Genomic DNA, 17,087 nt, shown 5'->3' on the forward strand with positions numbered 1-17,087 from the left:
ACCACCTTACTCTCCAACAAAATACTAATTTAATCATTTTATAGTTAAACTATGAAATACATTAAAATTTTTGCAAAGTGCACTGCTGTCTTCAACCTTGAAAGGCACTAAACATTTTTAAAACTTCTCTGGCTCCAATTTCTCTAACCCATATCTGGCCATTTATTTTGCTAATTAACGATTAATATCAACACTAGAGGGTGCTGATAGAAAGAAAATGTGAAATTCTAAAGACAACAAACATCTTTCATAATTACCTACAGTCATTCTACTAGGACATTTTGGATTTGCTCAAGGACTGTAATATTCATACTAACCTTTAGCTGCATTAACAACACCTCCACGCACAAACGTCTTCACTTTATTACCATCACTTCCTTCAAAAGCAGCAAGAAATTCCTCATAAATCTCAGCTGCTGCCTTTTCATCTTCCTAAATATACATGAAAATAATATGACTTAATATGAAAATTATTGTACACAGGGTGAGACTCATCAAGTAATAATGTAAACAAAACCTTTCCCTTCACTGGGAAAAGCAGGTTAGGCAGTCCCAATAAGTAATAACACCTAATTTTTAGTAGGTATTAGATATTAACATTGAAACTGAAAGAGACTTTGATCCTTTACTGGCAATTTGTGGAACCAGAAAAAGACCCCCTAAGTAAATCTGTTTAGAGACAGCAGGAGTCAGGGGCGCCTGGGTGGTTCGGTCAGTTAAGCGTCCGACTTCAGCTCAGGTCATGATCTCACGGTCCGTGAGTTTGAGCCCCGCGTTGGGCTCTGTGCTGACAGCTCAGAGCCTGGAGCCAGTTTCAGATTCTGTGTCTCCCTCTCTCTCTGCCCCTCCCCTATTCATGCTGTCTGTCTCAAAAATAAATAAATGTTAAAAAAAAAAAATTAAAAAAGAGACAGCAGGAGTCAAACTGTATGACAACTATATAAAATATATTACTCTATTAATGTTTTTAACATTTCCAAAGCACGATGATTTAATTCAGTGATTATAAAGATTTCCTTTACAAACCACCAAAGACATGAGTATTACAAGCTGAAGCAGCAATATCTCCATAGCTGGCATTTAAAAAAAAAAAAATCTCAAAAGAACCTTAAAATTGCAGTTATTACTCTTCACAATGTCCCCAAAATATGTATGCATCAAAGGCCAATGGAAGAGAATAGAAAACAAAGAAATAAATCCAATAACAGTCGGAAATTTAGTATTCAATAAAAGGAATAGCTCAACTCAAGGGAGAACAGATGGGACTTTTCAATGAATGATATTGGGATAACTTGATAACTATCTGAAAAAGAAAGGTAAAAATGAGCCAATTCTTCACAACACATACTAGGAGAAACTGCAAATGAATCAGATTTAATTTTTTTTAATGAAACTATATATAAAGTATTTAAAAAATGAGGAAATTCCTTTATAAGCTAGGAGTGAGAACAATAATGGAATACTAGAAATCATAAGGGAAGATTGATAAATCTGATTACCTAACAATAAACAGTTTCTACACCGAAAAACACCAGAAACAAAATAAAGAGACAACTGACTGGGAAAAAAAACACTGCACCTGTGTCACGAAGTGTTAATATACTCAGCATGTGAAGTTTCTAAAACAGAGATGACCTACAATCTCTGAAAAGACTGGTTGAGATACATGCAGATAGTTCACAGATACAAACACAAAAGCTGTTCAACCTTACTTATACAAGAGAAATAAAAATTTAAAACTACACTGATAACATTTTTCACCTAGCAGATTGGCAAAATTTCAAAAATATCCTCTGTTGGCAAGGCTATAGGGACACAAGCTCTCATACATTATGGACAGAAATGCAAAATGGCTCTGCCCTTATAGAGAGCAATCTGACAATACCCAACAGAGCTACATTTAGGCATTTACCATTCAACCCAGTAACCTCACTTATAGAAATATATCCCAATGGGGCGCCTGGGTGACTCAGCTGGTTACGTGTTGGACACTTGATTTTGGCTCAGGTCATGATGTCATGGTTCATGAGATCAAGCCCCACAGAGTCCATGCTGACAGCACAGAGCCTGCTTGGGATTCTCTCTCCCTCTCTCTCTGCCCCTTCCCATTCAGTGTGCATGCACGCGCTCGCTCCCTCTCTCTCTCTCTCAAAATACATGAACTTTAAATGTATATACCCCAAAGATAAACTAGCAAAAAAACCCACATGCATAACAGTATCCATTAACAGCACTATTTGTAATGGCAAAAGACCAAAATAAAAATGCCCTCAACAGAATTTTAATGAATAAACTAATATATGTCTACACAGGTTATTATTAAAAAAAAGGGGGCAGGGGGCGTGTACCTGGATGGCTCAGTCAGTTAAGCATCTGACTTTGGCTCAGGTCATGATCTCACAGCTTTTGAGTTTGAGCCCTGCATCGGGCTCTGTGCTGAAAGCTCGGAGCCTGGAGCCTGCTTCGGATTCTGTGCCTCCCTCTCTTTCTATGCCCTCCCCCACTCATTCTCTCTCTCTCTCTCTCTCTCACTCTCTCTCTCTCTCTCTCTCTCAAAAAATAAATAAAAACATTAAAAACAATTTTTTTAAAAAAAGGATATTTCAATATACCTGCAGTAATCTCTGAGATATGTTAAGTGAAAAAAGCAAAATGCAGAAAGTACACTGTATATAGCATATTACTGATCATCTAGGAAAGAGGAGTACAGTATATATTTATATAGAGTTACTTATACAAAAAGAACAGACCAGAGAATAACCAAAACTTACATATAAGAAATGGTGGAGGGGACAGGGATACAAACTAGACTCCTCTGAATGTACCCTGTGTTACAGACTTGACTTGGTGGTGGGAACTGAGAATACCCTGAGGTCAAGAAACTTTCAAAAGCACTTCTCTATTTGTACATGCACTTACTAGACACATTTCCAAGGATAACTCAAAATGCAATTTAAACATTACCTTTTTCTTTAATTCTTCTTGCTCCTTCTTACTTAAAGTTCTCTTAGCTGTACTCATTTTTCCAATACTGAATGCTTTAAGTTTGTTTTCTAGAAGAGGCTGTGAAAAGAAGTAAAAAGCATACGTTTACTACATACACATTCTTAATGCTACCTATAACTCAACTGATACAGCTTTCAAGTGGTAATCAAGTCTTCAGATTAGATGACTTTTAAAAAAGAAATTTCACTGTAAAGCAGAAAAGCTGAGGCTACTCTTAAGCATCAAGTGCCTTCATTGGGCTTGATTCTGATGTAAAGTATTCCTTAACGTGTGTCTTCGTTGGCTAACTCAAGGTCAGTAACACACAAAAGCCATTTTCTTTTAAAAAGGTAAAAATAAAGCAGAGAGGGAGACGCCAAGGCTTAGGACTCAGTCAGCCTACTTGCTAGAAAAGCACTTGAGAAAAAGTACAGATGATTCTGAAGAAAAGAAGTAGTGATGGAAAACAGACATTCAAATAGGGAGAAGGCAGCATGTATTTCCAAAGTTCAGCAGCAAGAATCTAAATACCATCTATAACCCCCATTTCAGGTACTACATCACATCACTTCCTTTTATAATTCAGTAAATTAACTCATTCTTCATCAACAACACTGTTTTTATAAACATAATCACAGAATTTCAGATTTCAGAAGTAAAACTGCTGTTGACCTTTAGCTGTTCAGTTATTCATTTGAATGTTAGACTTTGATTCATAAACTTAAGAGGAATGTCTATTAAATACAACCTAAAATATCAATCTGTAACTAAAATCCAAACGTTTCACTCTTGCCTACCAAAATGACAAGTTAACCAATAACAAATTAGACTTTATCAAATTCCTGATTATTAAATAGGCTTGACCTTGAGAGAAGCAAAATGGAAGAGTAAAATGCTATAAACTATTTTAAAGTTACATTAAAGTCACTGAAAAAAATAAAACCATTTATAACCCCAAAGTCAAAATGAGGTTTCAGTAATAGATTCAAACTAAATTTTTTCCCCAAAGTAGAAAGAAAAACGTTTGCTCATCATTCAACATCTCTGGATTTGTTTGGGGACTCTTTTTTGGCACTTTTTAAAAATTTATTAATTTTTTGGCAGGGGGAAGAGAGGGAGAGGGAGAGACAAGGAGAGACAGGGAGAAAGAGGGAGGGAGGGAGGGAGGACGGGAGAGAGAGAGAGAGAGAGAGAGAGAGAGAGAGAGAGAGAGAGAGAATCCATAGCAGGCTCCATGCTCAGTGTGGAGCCTGACGCAGGGCTTAATCCCAGGACCCTAGGATCATGATCTGGGCCAAAATCAGGAGTTGGATGCTCAACCAACTGAGCCACCCAGGTACCCCAGCATCTATGGTTTTAACTTCAAAAGTTTACACAAATGGTTGGGTGCATGGGTGGCTCAGTCAGTTAAGTGTGTCCAACTCTTGATTTCAGCTCAGGTCATGATCTCATAGTTCATGACCCACATCAGACTCTGCACTGACAATAGTGAGCCTGCTTGGGATTCTCTATCTCCTTCTCTCTCTGCCCCTCCTCTGCTCACGCTCTCTCACTCCCCTCAAAATAAATAAACATTTAAAAAGAAGTTCAAACAGCAAAATTACATACAAATTCAATGAAAACCATAATTTTCCAAAAAAAAATTGGAAGGGTTCCAATTTTATTTATATCCTAAGAGCTAAATTTACACACTTAACAGAAAAATAGTTAAGGAAACTATGGAATGTTTACACAAAGAAATACAATCATCCATGAAAATATATTTATGCTTAGAAACATTAAACAAGAAAAATTAAGTGTTACGAATTTTAATATTGGCTGGTGATAACTGTCTTATTATATTTCCAAATTTTATTTTTATTAATATATTAGCATCCCAAATTTAATCACAAGAAAAACTATTTGAAATAGAAAAGACTAACAGCGTGAGAACACTTTGCAGATACATATAGTAAAGAAGTTCCTTCTCTGAGTTCTCATATTGCCCTGGGCACTACACTAGCCAGAGTGAACAGTACCTGTTCCTGTTTACATCCCAGGGCAAGACTATATGCTCTCCAAGAGCAAGAACTGTGTTTTAATCATCTGTTTATTTCCAGTGACTGTCATGTGGCACTTGGTTCAGTAAATGTTATAAGGGAGGAACAATAAATCTGACTATTAACCATTTTATATCAAAAACACTCCCTTGTTTTTTTCAATAAAATTTTAAATTTTAAGTGAAATCTAGCTCACATATTAGCTACAAAAAACATTTCCTTACATGAACTTGTTTATCACTAACCCAAATACAACAAAGAATGCTATTTCCAAATAGTGCAAGATGAAACAACCAGTACCAAAATATTCAACTACCAAATATGATCAAGACAGATTAAAATCATTAATCTTTTCTCATCTTTATCAACACTTACTCTTGAGAGATTCTGATGAGGAGAATCACAAAGGCTTTCACGGGCACTCTCATTCCTATAATTATGTTTTCTTGGACTCTTAGGTCGTGTCCGACTTGGCATGTCACTATCTGAGGGTCCCGATGCATCCATCTTCGGGAAAAGTAAAACAAAGTTTTAAAAATCACATATGTAGTACTAAAAGTACAAATAACCCAAATGTCCAAATAGTGACAAATTTCACTATACACTATCAAAACTCTCATCCCTTAATATCACCACTGATTTTATCAGAAAAGTCCTTAAAAGTTTCCAAAAATTCTAACTTAGACCCAAAAGCTCAAATTTTGTATCAGTAACAAATAATTATTTTCTTTGAAGTAACAGATCTGTTCCCTTAAGTTTTGAAGAAAATATCTGCCAAACCCCCAAGTCTGATTAACCAGTTTGTCAGTTGTTCCTTCAAGTAAAAACGGTATTCCATGAAAAAAGGAGCCAGTTTTCATTTCTCAACTTAAATAATCTGGCAATTATCTTTTCCTCAAGACAAACATCACACTTTGATAAGCAGTAGTGCCTTATATGTACTTCCCATTTCATCATACAGAACATTACAGAGACCCATACGCAAGGACAAAATGTTAATAATTTTTACTGCTTCATCAAGAACATGCTTAAGTGAAACTAGCCTATTTCTACTTTTACTGTGCCAGGTGGGGAAGAATACAATGACTACTGGTCCACTTTGACAACACTGGCTTGATTCATGCTAAGATGCCAACAGTTTATCCATCAATTGCTTTTGCACCATTAATGCAAATGTCAACATGATGAAAAAGGCAAATATTATCTTTGTATTATTTAAAATAGGTGAACTCACAAAGCCCCTGGAAAATTCTCAGTAACCCCCAAGGGTCTGAAACCAGACTTTGAGCACTGCTGTAATAACATGTAAAGGAATGTTTACTGAGGAATTATTCAAAATATCAAAAAGCTTTTCAACAGGTATATGCTCATCAATAGAGAAACAGCTTAATAATTTGTACCTTCCCCTATGGAATGATGCCAGCAGATTAGAGCTGTGACTGCTGACTTGCGGGGATTTCCAATAGGTATATTTATTGTGCAGTGAGAAAAGAACAAGTGTGTATAATGCAAACCATAGTCAATGTACAAGTACACACATTTGTATATGTACAGAACTTTATAAGCACATATATATACTTGTGCAATATATACTTGGTTTCTAACATGGTCTGTGGGGGCCAACTTGTGCAAATAGAACACACAAAAAAGAGTGCACCTAGCTAAAAACATGATAGAAAAGGACACACAGAATATAATTGTTATCTATTTATCAAGCAAAATCATAAACGTAGGAATATACACAGAGAGAAACTAAATGTTAAAGAAAAAGACAAGGGGCACCTGGCTAGCTCAGCTGATGGAGCATGTACCTCTTAATCTGGGGGTCATGAGTTTGAGCCCCACATTGGGTATAGAGCTGGAAGGAAGGAAGAAAGGAGGAAGAGAAAAAAAGGAGGGAGGAAGGAAGGAAGGAAAAGAGAAAGAAGACAAAGATCACCTTTTACACTTACGTGTGCATCTGAAGATCCAGATGAATGAACATCTGATGATCTGGTCTGCAATTATTACAAAAGGAAGTCAGTATTTAAATGATCCTAAAATATATTATGCTAACAAAACAAGGGTGCCTCAGGTTATACAGACTTAATCTTCCCAAACTTGTAGCAATTTCTCCTCAGCTAATAAAACCAAAGGCAACCTATGACTTATAAAAAGGTTGTGACCAAATAAATGTGCAAGTCAATTCTTTAAAATTGAGGAAGCATATGGGCCAAAATATGTAAATGACAGTGGGATATCTCTGAAGCATAAACCTTTTAAACTGTAGACTGGAAAACTAACCACTATTTTTACAACAGAATTTTTGTGTAAAAGCTCTTCCCAAGTCATAAGATACACTGTTTACTGCCACAACACTGACAGAACAGCAACATCTTGCTATACAGCAAAGAAACTTCCCCTCCTTCCAACTACCCGGTCATTTAAGGAGCAGATTCTAATAACAAGAAAATCCACACATAAACCCTGAATGTAAAAGGTACAAATGCTACTGCACAAATAGTTCAAGAAAAAGAAAACCCTATTATCAAATCCACAATTGGCCACCATTTACAACTTGTTTTATGGGGGCTGCTCCTAATTCGGCATGCCACTGTTGCTGATTGTTGCACAGAAGGAATTCGGTCTTCAAATAATGGCACTTCCTGACAATGGCAACTGGTAAAATTTCATATTTTTCCTAACTGGCCTACAGATCAAATTATATACGGCATACAATATTATTTTTTTCCACTATGCATCTAAAGACAAAAAAGCCAAGCTGCAAGACTATTAACTAAATAACATGTGATATCTGTCTTAAATTTTTACTAGGAGTCCCAGAATTTAACTCTGTCACTGAGCTGTTTTTATTTTGCGAGGTATTAGGTAATGAGATTTGACTTATTTCTATATATATTTAAATATTTAAAGTGAAACCAAGAGGGGCACCTGGGTGGCTCAGTCAGTTAAGCATCTGACTCTTGATTTTGGCTCAGGTCACGATCTCATGGTCATGAGATCACACACCACATCAGGCTCTGTGCTGAGAAGGAGCCTGTCTGGGATTCCCTCTCCCTCTCTCTGGCCCTTCCAGAGTCAGACGGGTATGTGAGAGCATGCATGTTAGTTCTCCCTCTCTCTCTCTCTCAAAATAAATAAACATTTAAAAAAAAAATTAACTGCTTGCCAATATACTATATTAACCTAGTAGGTAACAAAAATAGTATCCTAATCACAATAGTAACAATAAGCAGTAAACGCCTAGAAACCAACTAAAGAAATGTAAACAACCCAGGTGAAGAAAACACAAACTTTATAGAAGGCTTCAATTATTCAAGTTACCTTTTGAAAAGACTCATTATATTCCTGGATGGGAATAAACATTATTAAGACAATGTCAATTATAACCAAATTTATTTATATATTTAATGCAATTTCAACAGCTCAATACCCCAAAGGGAAGTCTTTGCATTGGGACAAAGTTACCAAAAATAATTCTAAAGTTCACCCACATAAGTAAACACTTAAGACCTTATAAGACAGCGCTATTTAAACTTCTATGCCACCATATTCAAATCATTTCTAGGACTTAAAAATAACAGCATGGCTTAGGAAGATGCATTAGCTGATTTCAATTAACCTAAGATGGCATTGGTCACATTTACTGCAAACCAGGTATTTCCCACTGATATGGAGCTATAACTACACTGCATTCAGAATGGAACTTCTTTAGACTTAAGAAGAGTTAGAGATATACAAATAGTACTTAATAAGATTTTAAAAAGAATAACCAACTTCTAAAGCTAATGGTCCTAGTAAACAGTAAATGTAATGCTACTACAGAAGCTGACCTTCCCTCTTCCTAACCTAGAACTGACTACCATTTGTCCTGAGTTTGGTTTTTATGTTTTTTAACTGAAGAACAACAAATTAATGATACCTCAAGATCTTCCGAGGTCTACAGCACAATTTTTCATCCAAATGAAAAAGACCCAAAAGCAAGAAATCAAAGGGCATAATAAGGGAAGCTTGAGACAATAAAGAAGCAGACACAGGAGAAATTTATCTCAGGATAGAGAAAGCAGATAGTACAGATGTGATGAAAGACAGCAAGAACACCCAAAAGTAGAAAGGATCATTTGTTCTCATGATTGCTAAGGAGTTAAAGGTGAAACCAACTATTCTATACCATATGGCACTACATCCTAGTGGCTGAGAATAAAAACTTGGTTCAACTCAGCAGGCTAGCCACAGCAACACTCCTCCAACACTGCCATTCTGCCCCTTGAGCTTTCCATTCCCTTTACTGACTCCTAAAATGTCTTTTCTCCTCTCATCTTCTAAAGCAACAACCTGCATCTCCACAAGTTTAACAATCTCTCCATAGGCGGCATATCAACACCTTTATTGCACTGAGATGACTTCTAATTCCTTATTTTTGACCTTAGTACCTCGGGTGGATTCCAATCTGTTCTCAAACTACCTCCTGGTTATTTTCACCTGAATGTCTGCAAGCTCCTCAAACCCAATACATTTAAAATTCTTTCCAAACTAGCTTCTCCTATCAGCCTTATTTCTGATACTGGATTGTATCTCTCAATCACTCATAATATGGAAGTAGTAAAATGTTTTTAAGAGCAGTTTCTGGAATAAGACTTCCTGGTTTTAACACTTACCAGTTTTGTAACCTTGGCCCTACTTCCTTCATCTGTAAAATGAGGAGCACCCTGCCTCACAGGATTGTTGTGAAGGACAAAAACAGGTAAAGTACATACTTAGAACAGTGTCTGGTGCATAACTGTTCAGTAAGTGTTGGCCAGCAACAGCCCTGTAACAGAACCATCCTGGACTCCTTTATCCCCTCATAATCACGTGAGTCAAATTCTGTTCATCCCACTTCTAATACAGCTCTCCCATGGGGACTCTTCCTTTCTAAACACACCATTATGGTCTAGATCTTCCCTTAATTCAACTATCTACTGGTACTATGTCTTACAGTAGAGATACTATAAAGTAAAATAAGACATACTTCCTGTCTTCAGGAGCTAATAAAAGAGTCAAGTAAAACAAATGGCCACAAAAGCACAGAGGGCAAGGTAAATCTTAATGGGAGTGGCGAAGTTGTTAGGAAAAGCTTCCCAGAGAAGATCTGAGGTGAGATTTCTGAAACAATCCTCAAAATTTATCAGGAGCACTGCAATAATCTTTAAGCTGGTCCTCCTCACTCCCAGATCCTTGTTAAAGTATGTCCCAATAATCTCTTTCCTGCCTCAAATTTTCCATGGCTTTCCAATTTTACTCATAGCATTCAAAATCTCCACTATTTATCTCAAACCTACCTTTGCATCTCAGCAACTTTTATTCCCTATGCAAGTGCCCTATGCACTGGCTAAATAAGAGACCATTTACGAATCTATTTCCTGGATTTTTCTTTACCTTACCCATCTCTTTATAACCTCTGCTTATTGTTCAAAAGAACACAAATTCTTCTATTCTTCAAGTCTCCTCCTTGCCACCCTCCATTTAACCAGCGGTCACTTCTGTCTCTAAACTTTTAGGTACCTCTGCTTTGTACTATTATGTGTTGACTTTTTTTCACTAAACAGCATGCTCCCCAGTTTGTATAGTCTTACTTAAAGTTTTCTTCCTCAAAGTCAAGCACAAGATCTGCCAAGTGACAGAGCCTCAATATACCTGTTGACCTAACCTGCAGGAACAAGTACGTACCCAACAAAATTAAGTTACACTCCACTGCCAACATACTATGCTGTCCACTCACTAACAAGTGTAGCAACTACCTACTTTAATATCACTCTCCCAAGGCTAACTAAACTAAGGTCTACCTCTCAAAAAACACTTTATAAGATCACTGAGACATGTGCCACATATGATAAAGTTAAATAACAAACCTGAAATTATCTTTATTTAAAAAAAACAATTTTTTTAATGTTTATTTACTTTTGAGAGAGACAGAGCGCAAGTCGGGGAGGGACAGAGAGACAGGGAGACCCAGAATCAGAAGCAGGCTCTAGGCTCCGAGCTGTCAGCACAGAGCCCGACACAGGGCTTGAACCCACAGACCGTGATATCATGACCTGAGCTGAAGTCAGAGGCTTAACGGATTGGATCACTTAGGTACCCCATGAAATGATCTTTAAAATTACATCCAAACCATATCAATACATGAAAAGTTTTAAGAACATTTTGAATGTCCTGTAATTAGGCCAAATTGAGGAAAGGCCAGTAAAAAATTTTAACTCCTCAAGGAAGAGACATCTAACAGGACCAAATAGCATCAAATGCTACTGGCAAATACCATCTTCCTTTTTGAAAAGTTATTTCAGCAAAATATCTAACACATGGCTGGTCTGCAATAAAATGTTAAAGCTTAATAAGAGACAAGTTATCTATAACATTAGTGTTTTCGAGTTTAATATCCCGTAGCAAGTTTTTGTTTTTATTTTTAAAAAATGATGCTCTTTGTAAAAAAGTGGTAGAGAGGCAGGAGTCTTCAACTTGCATACCAAATGAGCCTCTGTTTCTAAGGCAAATGAGTATCTTCCATAAGTTTACATTCCAGGAAGAATAAAGCTTCAGGAATAAAAACCAAAAGAAAATTAAAACTGGACTTCCAGAAAACAATCAATCCGATGAGAATTTTTAAAAACCGTATCGAGTCATATTCAAGCACCAGAGCTGCAAATACTCAAGTTTCTAAAGAGCACCAACCAAGAAAATGGAAGTTCATAATTCCACTCTCCCCCCAAAAAGACAACCTTCCACTCATTAAACTATCCACCTTATATTTTAAGATAAAGTTACAATCATAACATAATAAAGTTTCACTCTAAACTAAAAATGGCAAACCATGAAGAACATAATTTTCAAGGTTTGTGTTTTGTTTGGAATGTTTTACCATATCGAAACCTTACATATTTTCAGATACCATCAAAAGAATGTACACATGGGGCGCCCCAGTCAGTTAAGCATCCGACTTTGGCTCAGGTCATGATCTCACCCTTCACAAGTTCAAGCCCCATGTCGGGCTCTGTGTTGACAGCTCAGAGCCTGGAGCCTCCTTGGGATTCTGTCTCCCTCTCTCTCTGCCCCTCCCTGGCTCGCATGTGTACTCTCTCTCTCAAAAAGAGTGTTAAAAAAAAAAAAAAAAAAAAAAGGAACACAGACAGTAATAAATATCTAAGGGTCACAAGCCTTGAATGTAACCTCATTTTACTCATTTCTTAGAAGCAAAATACTTTTGGGGCACCTGGGAGGCTCAGTTGGTTAAGTGTCGAACTCTTGATTTCGGCTCAGGTCATGATTTCACTGTTTGTGAGTTGTGAGTTCGAGCCTACATCAGGCTCTGCTCTGACAGTGTGGACACTTGCTTGGGACTCTCTCTCCCCATCTCTCTCTCTAGCCCTCCACCACTCATGTGGTCTCTGTCTCTCTCAAAATAAATAAATAAATTTTTTAAAAAATTAAAGAAAAAAAAGAAGTTTAAAAAAAAAGAAGTAAAATACTTTTGTTAATCAGCAATTCTAACAGTTTTCTAAACAATTCAGCAGTAAACGTCAAAGGAAGCCAAGGAAGTCCAAGGAAGTATGCTCTACCTGCTCAATTTACCTAAGCCAATTTTTTACACTATGGCAAAAAAAAAAAAAAAAAAAAAAACCTGTCACAGAGGGAAATAAAAGGGTGCATAATTGCACTATATTAGCAAGTGTAACCAGCACAGGAAATGCAGAAGGAAAGAAAATACCGCATTCTCTGCCTATCCTCATTTTGCTGAACAAGCAAACAAAATCCTTAAAATCAAAATAATACACTAATTTTTGTAAAGTCCAAGGAAATGCGTCTAACAATTTTTCTAAGGAAACGATTATGGTCTCTCCTCCCAAAATCAAGCTACAACATGGCACCAACACCCCTCTCCTTTAAAGCAGTATTTTCATCTGGTGATAAACAGAAATAAATGCATAGGAAACAATTAAGATACATCAAATAATTTGCCATCAAAATCCTGCATATCGTACATTTTAATTTATTTTTATTGAAGTACAATTGACATGCATCATATTATTTTCAGATATACAACTTAATAACCACAATAAGCCTAGTTAACATGTTACCATGCATAATTTTTCTTGTAATGAGAACTTTCAAGATCTACTCTCTTAGAAACTTTCAAATATGCAATACAGTATTATTAACCATAATCACCATGCTGTACATTCTGTTCCCTTGTACATATTTGAATTAACACTCTCCTCGATGTGTAGAAACATGATTAACAGGCATCCTGAACTGTATCAATGGGAATTTAACTACCAAAGAATGAGCAAGAAACAGAAGAAGCTGTACGTTCCATCTGTACTGTAGAATGGGTCACTCATCTGCTCTGCCAGAGGAAGGAAAACCAAACCACAGAGATCAAGACTAGAAATTCCAAATACTATAGTATTCGCCAAAATGATCTGATACTCTCTCCAATAAATTCAGCACTTGTGTGAGAAACAGAAAGCAGCAATCTGGGCATCATTATATGATAGTTGACGACTTAGATTCTAAAATCTTAGGATTCGAATTTATATGACATTTTGAAAAGTAAGTACTTTCTATTTCCTCTAAGGACAAAAAGGAGAGGGGAAAAAGGAACTAAGGTTTATTATGTACTTTATTGACAGTAATTCACTTAATCCTTACATCAACTCTGTAAAAAATAGATTTACATCCATATTACAAATGAGAAAAATGAAGTGCAAGAGTTTAAGCAATTTGCCTTAATAAGACAAATACAATTAATTACCAAGTCATGATTTGAACCCAAAGGTCTTTTGCTTGTCATCAAAATCCATAATCTTTAACTGCATCGTACAGCCCTCCATACTAATGGGAAAAATTACACCGATATCCTTTGAGTCCTGAGATACCCTGATTCCTTTCACAGACATTGGTAGAGAATCTCGTAATAGCATGAACTGATGATAACCTAAAGCAATATATAAACTGAAAAGATATTACTGGAAGATCCAACAATTTACTTATAGAAACAGCTACTCCCTCACAACCATGAGAAGTACTATTTTAGGAGGAAGCCTGAACATACACATTAAAATGTTTTCAATGTATCCAAAACCTCAAATAGGAGATACTTAAAATATGACTTTGAAAACAAACTAAAATCATGAAGCTTATGCTCGAACTATCCCAATAGTTCCCTAACAGCAGGCCTATTTTTGTGAATCTGTTAAGTGGCGGAGTAATGTACCCAACTATTCCCCTCCACACCGACAGGAAACGTACAGGGGAAGGAAGAAACTGACAAGGAGTAAAAGTGGGATGTAAAACAGCCAAAACTGGTCCTCTAACCATAGTTTCTACAAAATTAAAGGCTGACTGTTAAAGCCATTACTAGTTACGAGCTAATTACAAACATCATCCACAAAATGGCACAAAGATTCTATTTATCAGAAACTGATAAAGCAGGTATAAAATGTGCTGGTTATGTTTCTCAGAACTAAGGCTCGCCCCGTCTACCGTAGATTTAATTTCCTAACAACCAACTTATAATCATACACGTCTGCAAGATATAACAGTCCCTAGAACCTTTAAGTGTTGTTACACAACTTATTGCATTGGCATCAAAAGCTTAAGAACTACTTCAGGCAGTACTTACTACTTTTAATATCGTGTTAGACTTGAGAAACTCAAAGCAAAAAAAACAATCAGTGATCGGCCCAAGACGGCAACTAAGACCTGATGCTAACCACCACCTAACTGCTGCTAAACTACTTGTACAGCTCAATGGTTTCACAGTATGTGCACACGTTTCCCTGTTAACTCAAAATCAATTTAATAATCTAAAGTGGCTTCCAAGTCTATGGAAGGAGGAACACACAACATGGAGATGCAGGGGATCCCGAGCTCTTGAAAGCGAACCCTCAAAAGGAGCGCTCATTTTATACTTCCTCGTAAGCGATACAAGACCACGTGTAGAGCGTAGCATTAACCTTGGTGAGGCAGCTCTGCAAAGGAGAACTGCTCCCGCCTCTGCACTTCCCACCCCGCGTCCTTCCACCATTGGTCCTCCCCTCACAACTTGCAGCCCTAGATGTTATTTATTCCCTGGAGAGGGTTTGAGGTAAACTGAAGGAAGCCGGAAGCGTGTGAAATCTAGAACCAAAGAACCGAGGACAGAGAGGAAAACACTTAAGCACCGGGAAGAGATTCCCGCCTCTCCCAGGTGCTGTCCGGCGGCCTTAGAGCGCCACAAACAGGGATACAGGGGCGCTTTTTCACGGCTTCAGACCTCAGTTTAAATCCCGGATTTCCCTCCAGTGCCAAACGCAGGCCGAACTACTCACGCCACCCGCCGTGGGCCCGCCAGCCTCCAACCAAATCCAGGCTAGGACTAAGGGGAGACACCAGGCCTCTCAACCTGCGCACCACAGTGCGTCGGCGCCCGGGCCTACCGTAGTGACCAGAACGCGGACTCCCACCCCAATCTCCTCCCGCTGGCCAGAAGAGTCTGTAGGCCCCAGATGACAGTGATAAACTCACTGACTTATGAAGTCCTCTAAGAAATTACCTTCGAACTGGCCTTCTGAGATCCGCCTGGCGTTTTGTCCGCCATCTTGAGTTTTGCCCCTCCTTCGGCGGCCGCAGCAGCACGGGCGAGTCGAACGCCGAAACAGTGGATCTCAGCGGAGCCCGCCAGAGGCGCCTTCAAGGCTGAATAGTCGACTGCCGAGATAGGGAATTCGGGCGGAGCTGTGCCACCTGACTTCCGGTGTCAGTAATTTCCCCGGCCCCGCCCACTCCGCTGAATTTTGTGAGTTTCGGTTGCCTGTCGTATGTCGCGGTCCAGGAATTTAGAGAATCTCCTTTTTTTAACGTTCAGGGCTGGGTGATATTTCATTTGTCTTCCAGGCGCCAGCCCTTAGTAGGTGCGAGCCAGTTGAATTTCGTGGGTGAGGAGGGAACGGCTCCTTAAAGAAGATGTGCACTGGTCAGCTAGGGAGCTGACTGGGGGGGCCGGGGGGTCTCGCATTCCTTGGCCAAAGACGGTGTTTGCGCCACCTCTGGAGCTTACACCACAGTGCGAAAGGCAAACTTGGAATTTGCACGTTACTTTCAGATAGAACGGTGCCTGGAAAGCGAAGAAAAAGAGCATTTGACTCAAACTGAGAATCTGGCAGTGGAGTTATCCCATAGACTGTTGGAGGTATCTACAATTGGGTACATGCAGAGAAAGGCAAATTGAGAGAAAAGCATAAGTAGACAGAATTGTAAATCTAGCATACATGTAAGCTGTGTGTCATTTAAAATTACATTTCATGGGGGCGCCTGGGTGGTTCAGTCCGTTAAGCACACGACTTGGTTTCTTTGGCTCAGGGTCATGATTTGGGGGGTTTGCAAGTTCAAGCCCGAGTAGCTCTGCGCTGACAGCGAGAGCCTGCTTGGGATTCTCTGTCTCCCACTCTCTCTGTCCCCCTCAAAATAAATAAACTTCAAAAAAAATAAAAATAAAATATTTCATGGTTTAGTATTCTTTTCCTTTTTAGTCACAAATGGAGAGGAGACCGTAAACTTTTCTGTACTTAATATCTTTTTAAAGTTCTTTTTTTTTTTAAGTTTACTTACTTTGAAAGAGCGTGTGTGCACAAGCGGGGGAGGGGGAGAGAGAGAGAGAAAGAGAAAGAGAGAATCCCAAGCAGGCTCTACACCATTAGCACGGAAGCTGATGCGGGCCTCGAACTCACAAACCGTGAGATCATGACCTGAACAGAAATCAAGAGTAGGATGCTTAACGGACTCCACCACCCACGCGCCTCCTTTCTTTAAGTACTTAATAGGATCTGTATTCAAAAAAGGAAAACTTGCTTGAGAAGGTCATGCCTGAACCCAGCCAGTCAAGAAAAATGGAAAGGGCATTCCAGGCAGAGGGAGTAGTTGAAATAAAAGCCTGGTGACATGAATCAGTACAGCCCGTTGTGTAGCCACCATAAGCAGTCAAGTTTTATTAGAAGAGGTATAGAGAGGGTTGTGGCTGGAGAGATGAGTGGGAGCAACTTCATA

General features: G+C 38.3%; 1 protein-coding gene across 2 annotated transcripts in view; it reads right to left on the reverse strand.

Annotated features, from left to right (window-relative positions):
* The window catches only part of LOC122491900 (U2 snRNP associated SURP domain containing), a 54,131-nt gene extending 38,338 nt beyond the window's left edge, over nucleotides 1-15,793 (reverse strand). Inside the window, exons 1-5 of one of the 2 annotated variants that reach the window (XM_043595214.1) lie at nucleotides 15,598-15,793; nucleotides 6,977-7,021; nucleotides 5,400-5,531; nucleotides 2,965-3,063; nucleotides 318-432 (exon numbers count right to left, since the gene is read on the reverse strand). In XM_043595214.1, coding sequence (XP_043451149.1) covers nucleotides 318-432; nucleotides 2,965-3,063; nucleotides 5,400-5,531; nucleotides 6,977-7,021; nucleotides 15,598-15,642 — 436 coding nt within the window. In that variant the 5' untranslated portion in view covers nucleotides 15,643-15,793. The remainder of the gene's footprint in view (nucleotides 1-317; nucleotides 433-2,964; nucleotides 3,064-5,399; nucleotides 5,532-6,976; nucleotides 7,022-15,597) is intronic. The other variant, XM_043595213.1, reaches the window with a different exon arrangement.
* Between the last annotated feature and the right edge of the window lie 1,294 nt (nucleotides 15,794-17,087).

Source organism: Prionailurus bengalensis, chromosome C2, assembly GCF_016509475.1.
Source record: "Prionailurus bengalensis isolate Pbe53 chromosome C2, Fcat_Pben_1.1_paternal_pri, whole genome shotgun sequence".
In the NCBI taxonomy this organism is placed as follows: Eukaryota; Metazoa; Chordata; class Mammalia; order Carnivora; family Felidae; genus Prionailurus; species Prionailurus bengalensis.